At 39.8% G+C, this 16,769-nt stretch overlaps 1 protein-coding gene across 3 annotated transcripts in view; it reads right to left on the reverse strand.

Moving 5' to 3' along the window:
* Positions 1-1,092: 1,092 nt before the first annotated feature.
* The window catches only part of prkacba (protein kinase, cAMP-dependent, catalytic, beta a), a 50,517-nt gene continuing 34,840 nt past the window's right edge, over positions 1,093-16,769 (reverse strand). The window contains exons 4-11 of one of the 3 annotated variants that reach the window (XR_009656693.1): positions 11,923-12,021; positions 11,736-11,818; positions 11,489-11,615; positions 11,289-11,384; positions 11,061-11,183; positions 10,755-10,919; positions 2,971-5,458; positions 1,093-2,172 (exon numbers count right to left, since the gene is read on the reverse strand). Coding sequence is in view for 1 of the 3 variants with exons in the window: in XM_060941573.1 (XP_060797556.1) it covers positions 5,333-5,458; positions 10,755-10,919; positions 11,061-11,183; positions 11,289-11,384; positions 11,489-11,615; positions 11,736-11,818; positions 11,923-12,021 (819 nt within the window). In the remaining 2 variants the exon portion in view is untranslated. Of the gene's footprint in view, positions 2,173-2,733; positions 5,459-10,754; positions 10,920-11,060; positions 11,184-11,288; positions 11,385-11,488; positions 11,616-11,735; positions 11,819-11,922; positions 12,022-16,769 lie in introns of those variants that run through there. The other 2 variants (XR_009656692.1, XM_060941573.1) reach the window with 2 other exon arrangements.

Here is a 16,769-nt window from a genome sequence, read left to right on the forward strand (position 1 = left end):
CTCAAGGGCACCTCAGACCAAGGCTGCCCCACGTTAACCTAACTGCATGTCTTTGGACTGTGGGGGAAACCGGAGCACCCGGAGGAAACCCATGCAGACACGGGGAAAACATGCAAACTCCACACAGAAAGGCCCTCGCCGGCCGCTGGGTTCGAACCCGGAACCTTCTTGCTGTGAGGCGACCATGCTAACCACTACAACTCGTCTTCGCCTCGTTCAATATCATGCTAGCTGAATGGAATATATCTGATATACCGCTCAATGCCAGCCAAAATTATTTAAAATGTCACTCAGATCCATTTTGTATGAAAAATGCAAGTTTTTCAACACGAGAAGATAAACTTCATATCTTCAAGCCAACATGTGATTTTCTTTTTATTATATAGACACATTCACAAACAAAAAGTACCCAAATTTACTAAAACAATACATCAATTCCCTCATGAGTGACGTATAGGGATTTATGTCACGGCTGCCGTTCTCAATGTCCCGGCTGTAACTCGTATGAAAAATATGAATGGTGTCCCAGTAAAACACATGTCCATATAATATACCGTAACATCCCTGTGATTTGAAGTACAGCTGAAACTCAATACGTTTTGACCAATCAGAATCAAGAATTCAACAGCTCTATGGGATAAATATGGCTACTACACAGACTAAAATTAGTGTCGGAGCTGAAAAAGGGTATTCTATATTTTTTTTCACAAATGCTGTTGAGGCATGCACCTTCAACGAGAAATGTCAAGCCGTATTGTTGCTGTCCGTGTAGTTTTGAATGCTCGCTTTTGCCTCTGTGGGTTTCATCTGCGTTCTATAGTTTCGTCCTAACTAAACTTCCAAAAACATGCCAGTAGGTGGACAATAAATTGTCCTAAGGTGTGTAGGAGTGCGTCAGTGAGTGAGTCTGTATAGTGCCCTGCAATGGACTGGTGTCTCATCCAGGATATGTTCCCACTTTGTCTCCAGGCCCACCGTGATCCTGACCAGGACAAAACACTTCCTGCAAGTGAGTGAGTTATAACATCTACATATTTATACAGTGCAGACAGCACAGAAAGGCAGATTTTTAAAAAAGTAAACACACTGCAATACAAAGCATTATCCTTTATTTGTTACAGTGACGTATTCATTTAATACATAAAATATGCTACAGCGAAAAAGGTGGACACATCCCTTAAAAATACATGTAGGCTAATAATGCAGGGGGGAAAGGGCACGCTTTCTAAATGACTGTGCAAATTATCATACAAACTAAATACATAGACACTGCATACTAGAGCCCACACTGACGAGTGAAATACTAAATAATATATTTTTTTAAATATTGTTTTGGGGAGTATCAAGTGCTGAACATTCAAATAAAACAAAAACACCGCCTTCCACTAAAATTTATGAACTTCAAAATGACTTTTTCCAGAAATGTCAGTCAGAAGGCTTCAACGAATAGAACATTATATGTCTAAGTCATTTCTTTAACATATATTTATAAACAGACTTCATAAAGAGAGAGACATATGAAACGATAAACACAATTCGGTCAGCAAAATAACGTTTGCGTGTGTGCTGAATGTAAATGCCGCAATCTACGGTAACAGAGAGCCATGTGCTCGAATGAATGAAGGAAATAAAACATTTTGTGGAATGCAAGGTGATGAGGAAAACATGAAGCAAAGCACAGTCCACAGTTGAGGAGATGGTTGTAGAGGAGAGTAACAGTGTGAACTGGGGAAGTGGAGTCACAGATTAAAAAGTCTGTCTTTCTTTCCCATACAGGTGTTAGGCCTGTCATAATTAACATCATGGCCTAATCGTGAGATTATTTCAGCTGATTAAAAGAAGGGCGTCGGTCTATTCCTGCTTCACGGCGAATATTCCCAGAAAGGCTCCAGATCCACTGACCAGAATAAACTTACTGACTTTGAACGAATGATAAATATGGAATAAAACACTTGGTGTAGAAAAATAATCAAATCAATGATGTAGTTGTGTAACGTGGTCCAGTACAATGCAGGCTTACTGTTACCTCAAACAGAATGTAAAAAAAAAAAGGGGGTTATTTCTTTTGTACGACCGCAATTTGTCAAATGATTGCAATGTTTGAATTACTGAAGAACATTGTACCTTTATTGTTGATGATCTGCAAAACAAGGTTTGCTGACTTGCGTTAAACTACAAAAAAAAAAAAATAATAATAATATATATATATATATATATATATATATATATATATATATATATATATATATCTCGCAAGTGAAAATCTTAAGAATCTTCAGTATAGTCAAACTGATCTATTTCCTATTAGAAGATTATTTATAAATCAAACATAAGATTATCAAGACTATTTCGAAACATTGTATTATTTTATTTTTAAGCTTTAATTTTTTTTTATTCTATTGGCAGATCATTTTGCTGTTTGTTTCTAGAAATAAATACTGAAAACAAGCAAAATTAACCAATAGAACAAGACGATTTCAAGTTTAAAAGGAGTAAAAATGTCTAGAATTAGGTTTAATAATCTCAGATTTGGTGTGTTGTAATCTTCTAATAGGAGACGCTAGATCATATGGACCATGTTCAAGATATTTTAATGTACTGTCATTTTTTGCAGTGTATAGCAAATATACGGTAAACAGTCATTCATTGACCAGTATCTCTTTTTCTCTCTCTTTTATTAAAGCAAAAAACAAAACAAAAAGAGCAGCTTGCCATGTTACTAAAAACCTGTACTTTGTCCCGAAGACTGTGTCACGGAGGAAAACCTAGTGACCAGTGGTGTCGAGTCCGAGTCTAGTCTAGTCCCCAGTGTTCAAGTCGAGTCCACTACTGATCCGAGTCGAGTCCGACACAAGCCCCGCCCACTATCAACAGGACAAATAACATGAGAGAGGGTTAACACTAGCTAGTTCATCAGTCAGCAAGCAAGCCCCGCTATCAACAGGGCAATGAACGTAGCGCATCACTTACTTCTCCGGGTGTAGTTTTGCCAAATGACGATTGAAGTTCGAGGTCGTCCCCGTCGTCTCCTCGATAGTTCTTCTACATATGGAACATAGCAGTGCAGTTTTTTCTCCCCACTGCACAAGCAGTCTGTATAAGCAAAGCGGACAATCCTAGGGTCGTTCTCTCCAGGCATTTTAGCGCCATTAATGTTACTTTGTTCCTGAACATGACGTACGAACAGGTGAATGTGCATTCTCTTGCACGAAATTAGTATAAAAATTAATGTAGATATAAGTATCTTATGCCAAATTATTATGGCATGTTACAAAAATAAAGAAAAATCAGAGTCCTCGTCTCCAATTTACGAGTCCGAATGCAGTTAATGCACGAGTCCGAGTCCTCAGTGCTCAAGTCCAAGTCAAGTCACAAGTCCTTAAAATTAGGGCACGAGTTGGACTCGAGTCTGAGTTCTGGACTCGAGTACTACAAGCCTGCTACTGACCGTTACAAAGTGCTGACACCTGAGAGTCCTTAAACAAAACAAATCCTTATAGAAATCCTGACCATATCAACAATGATATAGCTTTGTTAAATAACAACACTTTTTATTCATGCGTTTATTAACAGACTTCGTGGTACCAAGTCCTTTGAACAGGTTGTTACTCCAAAAATAGAAATAGTAATATATTGGAATGAGTGTAATAATACAAACCTGTCATTTCGATTACAGTCGCATCTACATTCAGAGCTGCTGTTATAGAAAATTAAAATCGACCGACCTTCAGATTCAAGAATTCAACAGTGCTGTGGAATAAAATAAATTCCACCACGTTTCTATAAAGATATACTGTTTGTATTCAGCAGGAGTTAATCAACTGATTATTTTTAATTAGATTTTTCGTTATCACTATTCTCAATCACAGGCTTTAATCCTTAAATCTTTAACTCGGGTTTCTAATGTAAAATTTACTAACACTTGCTAAAATGTGTAAAGATTTAAGATTACTATTGAATAGTACATTATTCCATCGTACCTTCTTGTGCATTTCAGTCATCGAGTTTACGCATTTCTTGATTTGTCCTTTGTCTCTCTTTGTGATTTTCTAAATGGTCTAGAAGGCAAAGGAAACATTCTATGCTCAGGGTTAATAAATGCTGACGCACAGTCTAGTGCAAAAGTTTGTATCACCTTATGAGAAACCAAAGAAAATGAACCCATTTAGTGCATGCCTCCATTACCCCACGTAACAGAAAAGGTTAAATAATGAATGGTAAGAATTTTGTTCTTTATATAGATGTTATAACAGATGTCACATTATGTCTCATTTAGAATTTTCCTTGCATTTTAGACTGATGTCTTATTGTTGGATAGACCAACATTTCGTTTTACAAATTTATCAGGAAGTCTATTTTATTTGTAGATAAATTAGAGTTGAATAAAATAAAAATAAATCCATTTTGCATCCTAAAACCTAGAAAGATGCAAAGTTTTGCCCTCAACTATATGGGCATAATTACACTCCTGTTATGCTTTTATTATAAGAGTGGCATTAAAGGAAATAGTAAACTGTAATTATTTGGGTGCGAATTGTCAGCCAAAATTTTATAATCATGACAGGCCTAGCTGGTGCACCAATTGTACAAATGTAACGAGCATCTTAACAACTTCATCAAGAAATTAAACACAAAAGTGATGTAACATTTCAATATGTATTCTTCTACTGTCTGCTCTGGCTATTATTGTGAATTGCATTTTAATAATAATAATAAATCATCATCTTTCAGAATACTCTTACTGTAGGCTTTTTGCACATACATGCGCGCACGCACACACACACCACCCACAAGCATACACACATTCACTCTACGTAGGCGGGAAGTGAATATGTCACGAAGAGCATAAAGCTTAAGAACTGATTTAGCACGTAACTGATGTAATATGTTGCTGGCAAGAACAAGCAGCACCAATCCTTAAAAAAGTGCATTATCACAGACTAATAGTAATAATTTCCTTCAACACAAGTAAAAGTGGCCTCTTCATTCATCCCAGTTAAAAAAATAATTACAGGAAGAAAACAATATTTTTCATAAATGATGCTAGAAACCTAACAAAAAAAAAAAAAAAAACCTAAGAGTGTGTCTGGTGCTTTGTGTTGCAGCCCAAAAGAGAAACTGCATTTCGTGCCGAACATCATTTATAGCTTGGTGCAAATTGCACACAGAGATCATGGCACTCATGAATCTCTCGCAACTTCATGGAATGAAGAAACGTGAAACAGTCTAAACACACGTGATGGTCGGAGCTTCACTTTCACCTTTCAAGGAGTGCAAAGTAAAGGAAAAAAATATCCCAACATGTAAGAGCCCTTTGAGAACTCTCGTCCTACTAAAACTCCATGAACTCCTTAGCACACTTCTCCGTGTCTGAGATTCGGATCTCCTCTTCTTCATAGTCATCGAAGTTGCTCGTGTCACCTGGGCCTCTGCACTTTGGTATGATGGGAGCCTCAACCTGAAAACAGAACGCTCTCAAACTGTGTCCCAAACACCAAAGCTCATGTCTCATCATTGTTCATGAGAAATCTCTCAACAATGTGCTGCCCAGTCTCATGTTTTCATTGCCTGGAAACCTTATTAACGAGGCTAAGAAGTGACAGCTAATGGAATAACATATGATAACTAGTAAAGCGCAGGCTAAGAGAAATGAACAAGTATATTACCCGTCGAGCCACAGTCGTTACTCTGTCCCGATCATGTTTTTGCATCATTATACAGCAAATCATTTGAGTCGAGCGATCGTCTTTATTTCCCCCGCCAAGAAGTTTAACCACAGACTGATGTACTGTGCTAGAAGGATCGCTATGCCCTGTATTTATTTCGCTTGGCTTCCTGACCGTTTCCACATGCACTATATGGCCAGAAGTATGTGGAAACCTGACCATCAGACTCACACATGCTTGAACATCTCGTTCCAAAATCATAGGCATTAAAATGGCCTTGGTTCCCTCTTTGAAGCTATAAAAGCCTCCACTCTTCTGAGAAGGTTTTCTACTAGGTTTTGGAGCAAGGTTGTGGGGATGCGTGTTCATTCAGCCACAAAAGCATTAATGAGGCCAGATACTGATGTCAGGCGAGAAGACAAGGTCTGGGGCTCGGTCTACATTCCAGTTCGTTCCAAAATTGTTCGGTGGGGTTGAGGTCAGGGCTCTGTGTAGGCCTCGAGTTCTTCCACTCTGACCTTCACAAACCATGTCCTCATGGAGCTCGCGTTGTGCACAGGGGGATTGTCATGCTGGAGCATGTCTAGGGCTCTTATGCTGCTTTTCCACTACAAACGCGGCTGAGCCGTGCCGTGCTGAGTCGAGCTGAGCGGGGCTGTTGGAGTTGCATTTCGACTACAACCGCGCTGAACCGTGCTGGCTGGAAGTGGGTGGAGTTAGCGAAAGTGGGTGGACGTCACGTGATGTCGTTAAGCAGCGCAAACAGTGACATCAGTGATCTTTTAAGCGGTAGTCTCACGACCCGAATAGTAAACAATAAACATGGAGGACATGGAGTCGTTAGTGTTGCTGGTCTTGGTGCTGTGGCTTGTTGTCACTGACAACGCCAACAGATACTGGCAAGAGCGTATAGATGAGGCGAGGCGCATAAGGCTTCAGAAATTCTCGTAATTCGTAATTCTTCTTCTTCCGGGTTTGCGGTGTTTACAGATCCCAGCGTGCTCACGGGGCGTGTGTGGGCATGTGAGGACACTCCTCCTCACCAATCAGTGCACAGCGGAGTGTCTGCTCACGCCCCCAGCCTCACTCGGCACGGTTTGGCTCGCTTCAGCCCCACTCCAAAACGGTGCGAGTTTTAGGGGCTAAGCAGGGCTGAAGCGAGCTGAGTCGTGCTGGTTTTTGGTAGTCGAAACGCGAGCCATGTCGGGCTGAAGTGAGCTGAAGCGAGCTGAAGTGAGCTGAAAAAGGGTAGTGGAAAAGGGCCATTAGTTTCAGTAGTTTACAAAGACATTTGTGACAATTGTGTGCTTTCAACTTTGGTGAAGTGGGTGTGATCCACATACTTTTGGCCATAGAGTGTAGCTGCACGTTCCTGAAACTGAAACGCATTGTACCATCAACTAGATCACACCTCTACCAATGTCTGTAGTGCAGCAGGTGGATGGATTTTTAACGAGTATCTTGTGTTATAAGAACATCAAGCTATGTTGTAATACTGCGTAACGAATTCAATCGAAACATAGCTATACTGTACACAAAGTAAAACTTGTGATTTTGGTGTTTATTTTCTTTCTCTGGCTCTTGAACCTGTAGTTGCCTGCCGGATACAATCTCTTAATAGCCACCTATGGTGTCCTGTAGTGTTTCTCTAATGGACTAGGGGTATACGTCAATTTTAACACTAAGGAAGCAAGTGTGATTACAACTGCCACATTTGAATGATGTTGTAATTAAATAATCATTCAAATGGCACAGATATTGTTTCCTCAGTGGCCTTGGGCCCTCTGTCAGGTTTAAGAATACGTCCTGATTTATAGTACCAGTCAAAAGTCTGGACACACCTTACAATTCAATGGTTTTTCTTTATTTTTATTAATTAAAAGACACTTCTTCATGTCTTAAAGTAATGATGGATGTCGTTTCTCTTTACTTAGTTGAGCGCTTCTTGACATAATAATGTATGGATTACTACAGTTGTGGAATAGGGCTATTTACTGTATTATTACAACCCCGATTCCAAAAAAGTTGGGACAAAGTACAAATTGTAAATAAAAACGGAATGCAATAATTTACAACATCTCAAAAACTGATATTGTATTCACAATAGAACATAGACAACATATCAAATGTCGAAAGTGAGGCATTTTGAAATTTCATGCCAAATATTGGCTCATTTGAAATTTCATGACAGCAACATCTCAAAAAAGTTGGGACAGGGGCAATAAGAGGCTGGAAAAGTTAAAGGTACAAAAAAGGAACCGCTGGAGGACCAAATTGCAACTCATTAGGTCAATTGGCAATAGGTCATTAACATGACTGGGTATAAAAAGAGCATCTTGGAGTGGCAGCGGCTCTCAGAAGTAAAGATGGGAAGAGGATCACCAATCCCCCTAATTCTGCGCCGACAAATAGTGGAGCAATATCAGAAAGGAGTTCGACAGTGTAAAATTGCAAAGAGTTTGAACATATCATCATCTACAGTGCATAATATCATCAAAAGATTCAGAGAATCTGGAAGAATCTCTGTGCGTAAGGGTCAAGGCCGGAAAACCATACTGGGTGCCCGTGATCTTCGGGCCCTTAGACGACACTGCATCACATACAGGCATGCTTCTGTATTGGAAATCACAAAATGGGCTCAGGAATATTTCCAGAGAACATTATCTGTGAACACAATTCACCGTGCCATCCGCCGTTGCCAGCTAAAACTCTATAGTTCAAAGAAGAAGCCGTATCTAAACATGATCCAGAAGCGCAGACGTCTTCTCTGGGCCAAGGCTCATTTAAAATGGACTGTGGCAAAGTGGAAAACTGTTCTGTGGTCAGACGAATCAAAATTTGAAGTTCTTTATGGAAATCAGGGACGCCGTGTCATTCGGACTAAAGAGGAGAAGGACGACCCAAGTTGTTATCAGCGCTCAGTTCAGAAGCCTGCATCTCTGATGGTATGGGGTTGCATTAGTGCGTGTGGCATGGGCAGCTTACACATCTGGAAAGACACCATCAATGCTGAAAGGTATATCCAGGTTCTAGAGCAACATATGCTCCCATCCAGACGACGTCTCTTTCAGGGAAGACCTTGCATTTTCCAACATGACAATGCCAAACCACATACTGCATCAATTACAGATCATGACTGCGTAGAAGAAGGGTCCGGGTACTGAACTGACCAGCCTGCAGTCCAGATCTTTCACCCATAGAAAACATTTGGTGCATCATAAAACGGAAGATACGACAAAAAAGACCTAAGACAGTTGAGCAACTAGAATCCTACATTAGACAAGAATGGGTTAACATTCCTATCCCTAAACTTGAGCAACTTGTCTCCTCAGTCCCCAGACGTTTACAGACTGTTGTAAAGAGAAAAGGGGATGTCTCACAGTGGTAAACATGGCCTTGTCCCAACTTTTTTGAGATGTGTTGTTGTCATGAAATTTAAAATCACCTAATTTTTCTCTTTAAATGATACATTTTCTCAGTTTAAACATTTGATATGTCATCTATGTTCTATTCTGAATAAAATATGGAATTTTGAAACTTCCACATCGTTGCATTCCGTTTTTATTTACAATTTGTACTTTGTCCCAACTTTTTCGAAATCGGGGTTGTATTTAATCTCAAACACATTAAGAAAGCAAGAAATTGCACTAATTAACTTCTGACGAGGCACCTGATAATTGAAAAGCATTCCAGGTGACTTTCTCATGAAGCTGGTTAAGATAATGCCAATAGTGTGCAAAGCGTCAAGGTAAATGGTGGCTACTTCGAAAAATCTAAAATATGAAAGAGGTTTTTTTTAAAACACTTTTCGTGTTCACAACATAATTCCATTAATTTTTTTCCACAGTCTGGTATCCATCAAATCCTGCGCTCTGATTGGCTGGCGAGCGAGTCCGTATCCTACGATACAGACCCCAGTTACGGACCCCGGTTACTCGCTCGTTCACAACAACATACATAGTCGCATTTTTTTGTCAACGTTTATCTTTTTTTTTTTTTTGTACAAGATTTATTTATAAGATTATCAAAAATCATACATTTTTGCCAGCATTTCTCAGGAGAATAGCATTAATTTTACAGCATGGATAGCGATAATGACAGTGTTCACAGCGAAAGCGAGTTTTACTACCCTGAGGAAGAAGAAATAAAAAAAAAAAAAAAAAAAAAAAAAACATTTCAGGAGAAAGCTAAAAACTGTTGCTAACACCGAGCAAAAACATGGCTGAATCCTGAATGACTCAATTTTGTATAAATAGGGGACTACATAGGCGGCAAAATGTAGTTTTTTTCCTGCCATGGAAGTGCACTTGTATACCGAGGAGGAAGCCATTTGCATTACAGGTCGTGAAAGAGGATTCAAAATGGTGGCTCGGCTCGGTTTTCCCTTTCGGGCGCTCTCGTTTTCTGTTAGAATTTGGTAAAGAAAAAAATAAATATATTATTTACCAGCTTAAGGTCGGTCCGTATGGGGAAATACCGTGACCTCGGCCAGTACTTTCAAGACCTCGGTCACGATATTTCACGATACGGACCTCCCAGCTGGTAAATAACATACACACATACACATATATATATATATATATACACACACACACACACACACACACACACACACACACACGTACGTTCCAGATGTTATTTCATAGTTTTGGTATCTTCAGTATTGTTCTATAGAAAATAGTCAAAATAAAGAAAAATCTATGAATGAGTAGGGGTGTCCAAACTTTTAACTGGTACTGTATGGCATTTAAGTGAGTGCTAATCATTAATTAGCAGTCTAATCTAGTTGTGCTAACTGATTCTTCGAGAAACGGCGGGTGTGGAACCAGTTGAACAGCAAGTTCACATTCTCTTATCGACCAAATCTCCTCTGCGACTAAATATTTTATCTACATTTATGTCACTCAGAATGACATTTCCTTGGTGACGGTCACACGACTTTGCTTTAAGAATTTGTCCAACATCGGCATTTGGCATACAACCAAAGTAAGCAAGGTTAAATATTTATAATTTATTTAACATTAGAAGTGACTTCCTATTCAAAACATTTTAAATTATTAAAACAAACAAACAAACAAACAGGCATACCTTTCTTTCATAAATAGCGATCCAATCTGTTGTAGCAAACCACTTGTGGTTTTTAATGTCATTGACGCCGTTTTTTAGATTGCCAAAGCGTTTGGTGAGATCAACCTGAAGAAGGTTTCGAAGCAAGTCCTTCAGATCGGAACTGAAGTGAGAAGGGAATCGTACCTGGAGCCAAAATATGCAAATGCTCACTAATGTCATTTGGCTCAAATGAAAACATGCATGTTGTCTAATCTATGCTAAACTAGTTCAATGGTTCAACATAGAAAAGATTATTCGAGATAACTGTGGCAGACAAATGCTTACCTTTCCAGATACTATTTTCTCATATATCTGGATTGGCTGGTCAGCAAAAAATGGTGGGTAACCTGCGGCCATCTCGTAGATCAGAACACCAAGAGCCCACCAATCCACAGCTTTATTGTAGCCCTAAACACAAACAAAAAGTATAGAACAATAGCTATTAAGTAAATGTTGGAGCAAATTTACTACGGATATGAAAGCATTGTGCATGATGTATGCGGTCAGTTTTACCTTGCTAAGGATGATCTCTGGAGCCAGGTATTCTGGTGTGCCACATAATGTCCAAGTTCTGCCTTTTACTCTTTTTGCAAAACCAAAATCTGTGACCTAACACACACACACACACACATTACATCACGTAACAAAAAAAGTTGCAGGATGTAAGAAATTAGTTTAGGATTTATACTGGTGGATATCACAGATTTACATACCTGGATGTATCCATGTTGATCAATGAGAAGATTCTCAGGCTTCAGGTCTCTATAGATGAGGTCTAGCGAGTGGAGGTACTCAAACGTAAGCACGATCTGAGCTGCATAGAACCGGGCATGGTGCTCACTTTGGGCACAGGGTAAAATATTAAAGGAGTCCAAACGAATGAACAAATTCAAATAAAGACGAGCAGCAAACCAGTGGATGAATTAAGTTTATTATTAGTGACACAGTCTTACTATTCACCTGAATCTTCCAATTCGTCTGAGGTGTGAGAACATCTCTCCACCCGGGACATACTCCATAACCATATACAAGTTTGAGTTGTCCTGAAAAGCCAGAATATAACTGCTAAAGGAAGCACTATGATCATAAAGATATAATTACACACACTGAAACATTAAGTGATAAAATCATCCAACCGGTCATTTACCTTGAAAGAGTATTCCAATCTGACAAGGAATGGAAAAGAGACGGCCTGCAATATTCTCTTCTCATTTAACGTGTGTTCTATTTGTTTCAGCTTCACCACCTTGAGAACAAGCAGAAGAAATACTGGCTGACTGGATCAACATTATATTATCAAATTAAACATGCTTAAAGCTAGGGTAGGTCATTTTGGAGAAACCAGCAAAAGTAAGCGAGAGTTTGAAAGTATCCAACTGAAAAATTCTCCACCTCAGGCCACTCCTCCAAAACACATGAAGAGTGTTGCTGTCGAGTCACTCAACCTCGAATCCAAGTCCAGTCTCGAGTCCCCAGTGTTCGTCATTAAAAAAAATTCGAGTCAAGTCCACTATTGATCCAAGTCGAGTCCGAAAACAAGACTCCAACTGCACCATTTCACAATGGTTGTTTCAGTGCCATTAACATTAGTTTGTTCCTGACCATGACGTATGAACAGGTGAATGCGCTTCTCTTTGTCAGCGAGTGCAAAGTATTCTGTCCGAAATGGTTGGGAGACGGATGTAAGTGCAGAAGGTGTGCTTATTAATACAAATGAAGAAAGGAGAACAATCCAGAACGGCAGGCAAAATCATAAAACGGTGAAACAGGCGATAGGTCAAGCGAGGCGCAAACAGGCTATCGTAGACTCAGCAGAATCAAAGATGAGAAACAGGAAATCAGGGATCAGGAAACCAAACAAGGAAAGGCTTGGTAACGTGTCAGCAATGCAACTCAATACTAGGGTGCATCAGTTGCCCCCTAAAAATGAAAAGTTCCTCCGATCATGATGCATTTTTGTTTTTATGTTCCTTTTGGTAAGAAAACACACTGGGTGAAATATTTTGACAAAATTCAAAAAGTTTAATGGTGGCACCAGGAGCTCAAAGTTATGGAAAAAGCTGCTATTTTATGGCAAAATTTCGATCACTTTTCATGAAACATTATGGCACCTTATAGAGTATACCAAATATCTTAGATCAGGGGTGGGCAATTATTTTTTCCATGGGCCCACATGAGAAACAGAAAATTTTGTGGAGGGCCGGACCAAAAGGCTGAACTAAATTCTGCATAATATTAATTGTATTTCTTTATATAAACCAATAAATAACATTGGTTTTACAAGCTGCTAAGACTGGTAAGAGTAGGGGGCATCGTGGCTCAGGTGGCTAGGGCGCCGTGCCATGGATCCGGGGACCTGGGTTCGGTTCCGACCCGAGGTCATTTCCCGATCCCTCCCCGTCTCTCTCTCCCACTCATTTCCTGTCCTGTCTCTACACTGTCCTATCCAATAAAGGTGAAAAAAGCCCAAAAAAAAATCTTTAAAAAAAAAAAGACTGGTAAGAGTATGGAAAAAACGAGGTTGCCTTACAAAAAATGTCATTTATTCAATCAAATTTCCCAAAACAATGGTTAACAAAATGTGAACGTTTGTACCATTTTTTTTTCAGTCACATTCACCCCAAAACACAATAAAGACATCCCAATATTGTCTTTCTACTCCAAATATCAAGCAAGATGCATCATATAAAATAATGATGCTCACGTTTGTAGTCTAATCACCTCATTTGGTGTTTTTCAGTTTTTTATTTGTTCAGTGAGAGAAATCTAGTCTCTGTTGGTCTTTAACGAGTGCATCAGAGTCAGGTTGAATGTCTGAGGTGGAGATGCGAAGCACAGCTGACAGATGATTATCGGTGAGAGAGGATCTATACCTGGATTTGTTAAACTTCATCACTGAAAACGTCGATTCGGTGTAGGTATCAGATCTACAGATCGGCTCCGGCGCCTGCTGGTGACGTCACACTACGTGATTGGCTGGACCGTTTGAAGGATGACGTACAAGTTTGTGGTTGGTCTGGGCAAATTATGGAAGTAGTTATCGCGGGATTAGGTTTCGTGGAATTTCATATCGCGCGCATTGCGTTTTTGTTGAACACAACTTCAAAATAAAAGCAATGCACATTCAGTCCATGCATGAGGTAAAATTAGAAAATACGTTTATTTTGTAATTTCTAATTAACCTTACGCGGGCCGGTCAGAATGAACCAAAGGGCCGGATGTGGCCCGCGGGCCGGAAAATGCCCAGGTCTGTCTTAGATACACATTTTTAGTCCATATTCTAAATATATTATCAAGCACCAGTTTGAGTTTTAGCTGTTCATTGAATCACTGTTCAACTACTTTTAAACAATACAAATGTATTATGAATCACATTAATGCTTCTCAATCCCTTGCAAAGGTTCTTAACATGATCTCTGGCTCACAAGAAATCAATAAACGGAGTCCAACATTGTGATTCAAACCTTACGCGAAAACATAAAATAAGCGTTTTTTGGCAAAAAAAAAAAGAACCTCATGGTGCCACCATTAGACTTTTGAATATGGTCAAAAAAATTTTACAGGATGTATTTATTGGTGAAAAGGAACACCCAAACAAAAATGCATCAGATTTTATGAAAGTGAGGGCAACTGATGCACCCTACTCAATACTTCGCAAAGTAAGTGCGTTTTGACAGTTTTTATACAGGCGCACTGATTACGCCTTAATCCTGTGCAGATGTGAGTCATTTACAGCGCGTGCGAGAGAGTCAGCTTGGCGTGCGCGCTGTCCAGAGCATGCCCGAGAGCCTATCTGATGCACGTACCAAGGCACACAGGTGTGACACTCTTGCATGAAATTAGTACAAAAATTAATGTATATATAAATATCTTATGGCAAATTATTATGGCATGTTACAAAAAATAAAGAAAAATCAGAGTCCTCGTGTCCAATTTACGAGTTCGAATGCAGTTAATGCACGAGTCCAAGTCATCAGTGCTCAAGTCCAAGTCAAGTTATGAGTCCTTAAAATTAGGGCACGAGTCGGACCGGAGTACCACAAGCCTGTACGTGAACGCGCACTGCCCGACTACTGCTGGAGGACGAGTCCATGAGAAAGAGTGTTGGAGAGAGGAGCGTAGCGTGTCATTATCACTACCTCACTTTTAAGAAAACACCCAACATTATCATAATGAATGTAAACAATGAACACGGCAATTGTTAGTACTCACAGGTGTCAACTAGCTCACTAGATTTAGCAGTATGACTGCCTAGTCTTGTGGAAGACTCCAGTCATGTGCAATGAGTGCAGAATGAGCACAAGTAGACAGGTAGGTAGGCCATCCAATCAATTCATTTGGTCTGAATGCAATGTTAAAGAAAGTGATGCTTTTCAGTTTGTGTTGTTTACATGGCCCTAACCCATAGTGTAACAGTGCTGCTAATAGCCACGTTTATTCTGTCTGTGGCAATATAAAATTACAGGCAAATTAATATTTTTAACTACTTATTAACTGAGCGTGAGGTCTTTACGGGAAAATATCAGATCGAGGTCTTGACAACACGGACCAAGCCGTAGGCTCGTAGAAATTAAACATTTTTATTTCTAAGATTAAAATAGATGGTCATTATAATGAGGCGTGATGTTGCTTTCAGTCATGTCATATTTGTAACATAGTTGAGTCATGCATGCAGAATAAATGGCTAGCAGTTTCAAAATTGAATTTATTTCTCCAATCAAGTAATACGTAAATGTTCTGATAAAGAGTAAAAAAAAAAAATTATATATATATATACACACACACACACACAGTGAGAGTAAAAAGTATTTGATCCCTTGCTGATTTTGTTGGTTTGCCCACTAATAAAGACATGATCATTCTATACTTTTAATGGTAAATGTATTCTAACATGGAGAGACAGAATATCAAAAAGAAAATCCAGAAAATAACTTTAAAGAATATATTTTAATTGATTTGTATTTCATCCCCTAGTATGCATTAGGAGTTCTGGCTTTCACAGAGACCAGTTAGACACTCCCAATCAACTTGTTACCTGAATTGAAGACACCTGTTCTAACTAATCACCTGTATGAAAGACACCTGTTCACAGAATCAGACAATCAGACAGATTCCAAACTCTCCAACATGGGGAAGACCAAAGAACTCTCTCAGGACCTCAGAGACAGGATTGTTGACCTGCACAAATCTGGAATGGGCTACAAAAACATTAGCAAGATGCTGGGTATTAAAGTAACAACCATTGGTGCAATTGTGAGAAAATTTAAGAAGTATAACATGACCATCAGTAGACCTCAGTCTGGTGCTCCACAGAAGATTTCACCTCGTGGGGTGGCAATGATCATGAGAACTGTGAGAAATCGGCCTGCAACCACACAGCGGGAGTTAGTGAATGACCTCAAGGCAGCTGGGACCACAGTCACCAGGAAAACAATTGGCAACACTTTGCGCCGCAATGGATTAAAATCCTGCAGTGCCCGAAAGGTACCCCTGCTTAAGAAGGCACATGTGGAGGCCCTCCTAAAGTATGCCAATGATCACCTCAAAGATGTACAAAGTGATTGGGAGAAGGTTCTCTGGTCAGACGAGACCAAAATTGAACTATTTGGCCTAAACTCTACTCGTCATGTGTGGAGGAAGAAAAATGCTGCCTATGACCCCAGGAACACTGTGCCCACCGTCAAGCATGGAGGTGGAAGCATTATGTTTTGGGGGTGTTTCTCTGCCAAGGGCACAGGGCTACTTCACCGCATCAGTGGCAAGATGGATGGAGCCATGTACTGTGCAGTCCTGTGGGACAACCTCCTCCCCTCTGCCAGGAAGTTGAAAATGGGCCGTGGTTGGGTCTTCCAACATGACAACGACCCGAAGCATACAGCAGAGGCAACAAAGAGTGGCTCAAGAAGAACCACATTAAGGTCATGGAGTGGCCCAGCCAGTCTCCGGACCTCAATCCAATCAAAAATCTATGGAGGGAGCTGAAGGTCCGAGTTG

The sequence above is a fragment of the Neoarius graeffei genome, chromosome 15 (assembly GCF_027579695.1).
Source record: "Neoarius graeffei isolate fNeoGra1 chromosome 15, fNeoGra1.pri, whole genome shotgun sequence".
NCBI lineage: Eukaryota > Metazoa > Chordata > Actinopteri > Siluriformes > Ariidae > Neoarius > Neoarius graeffei.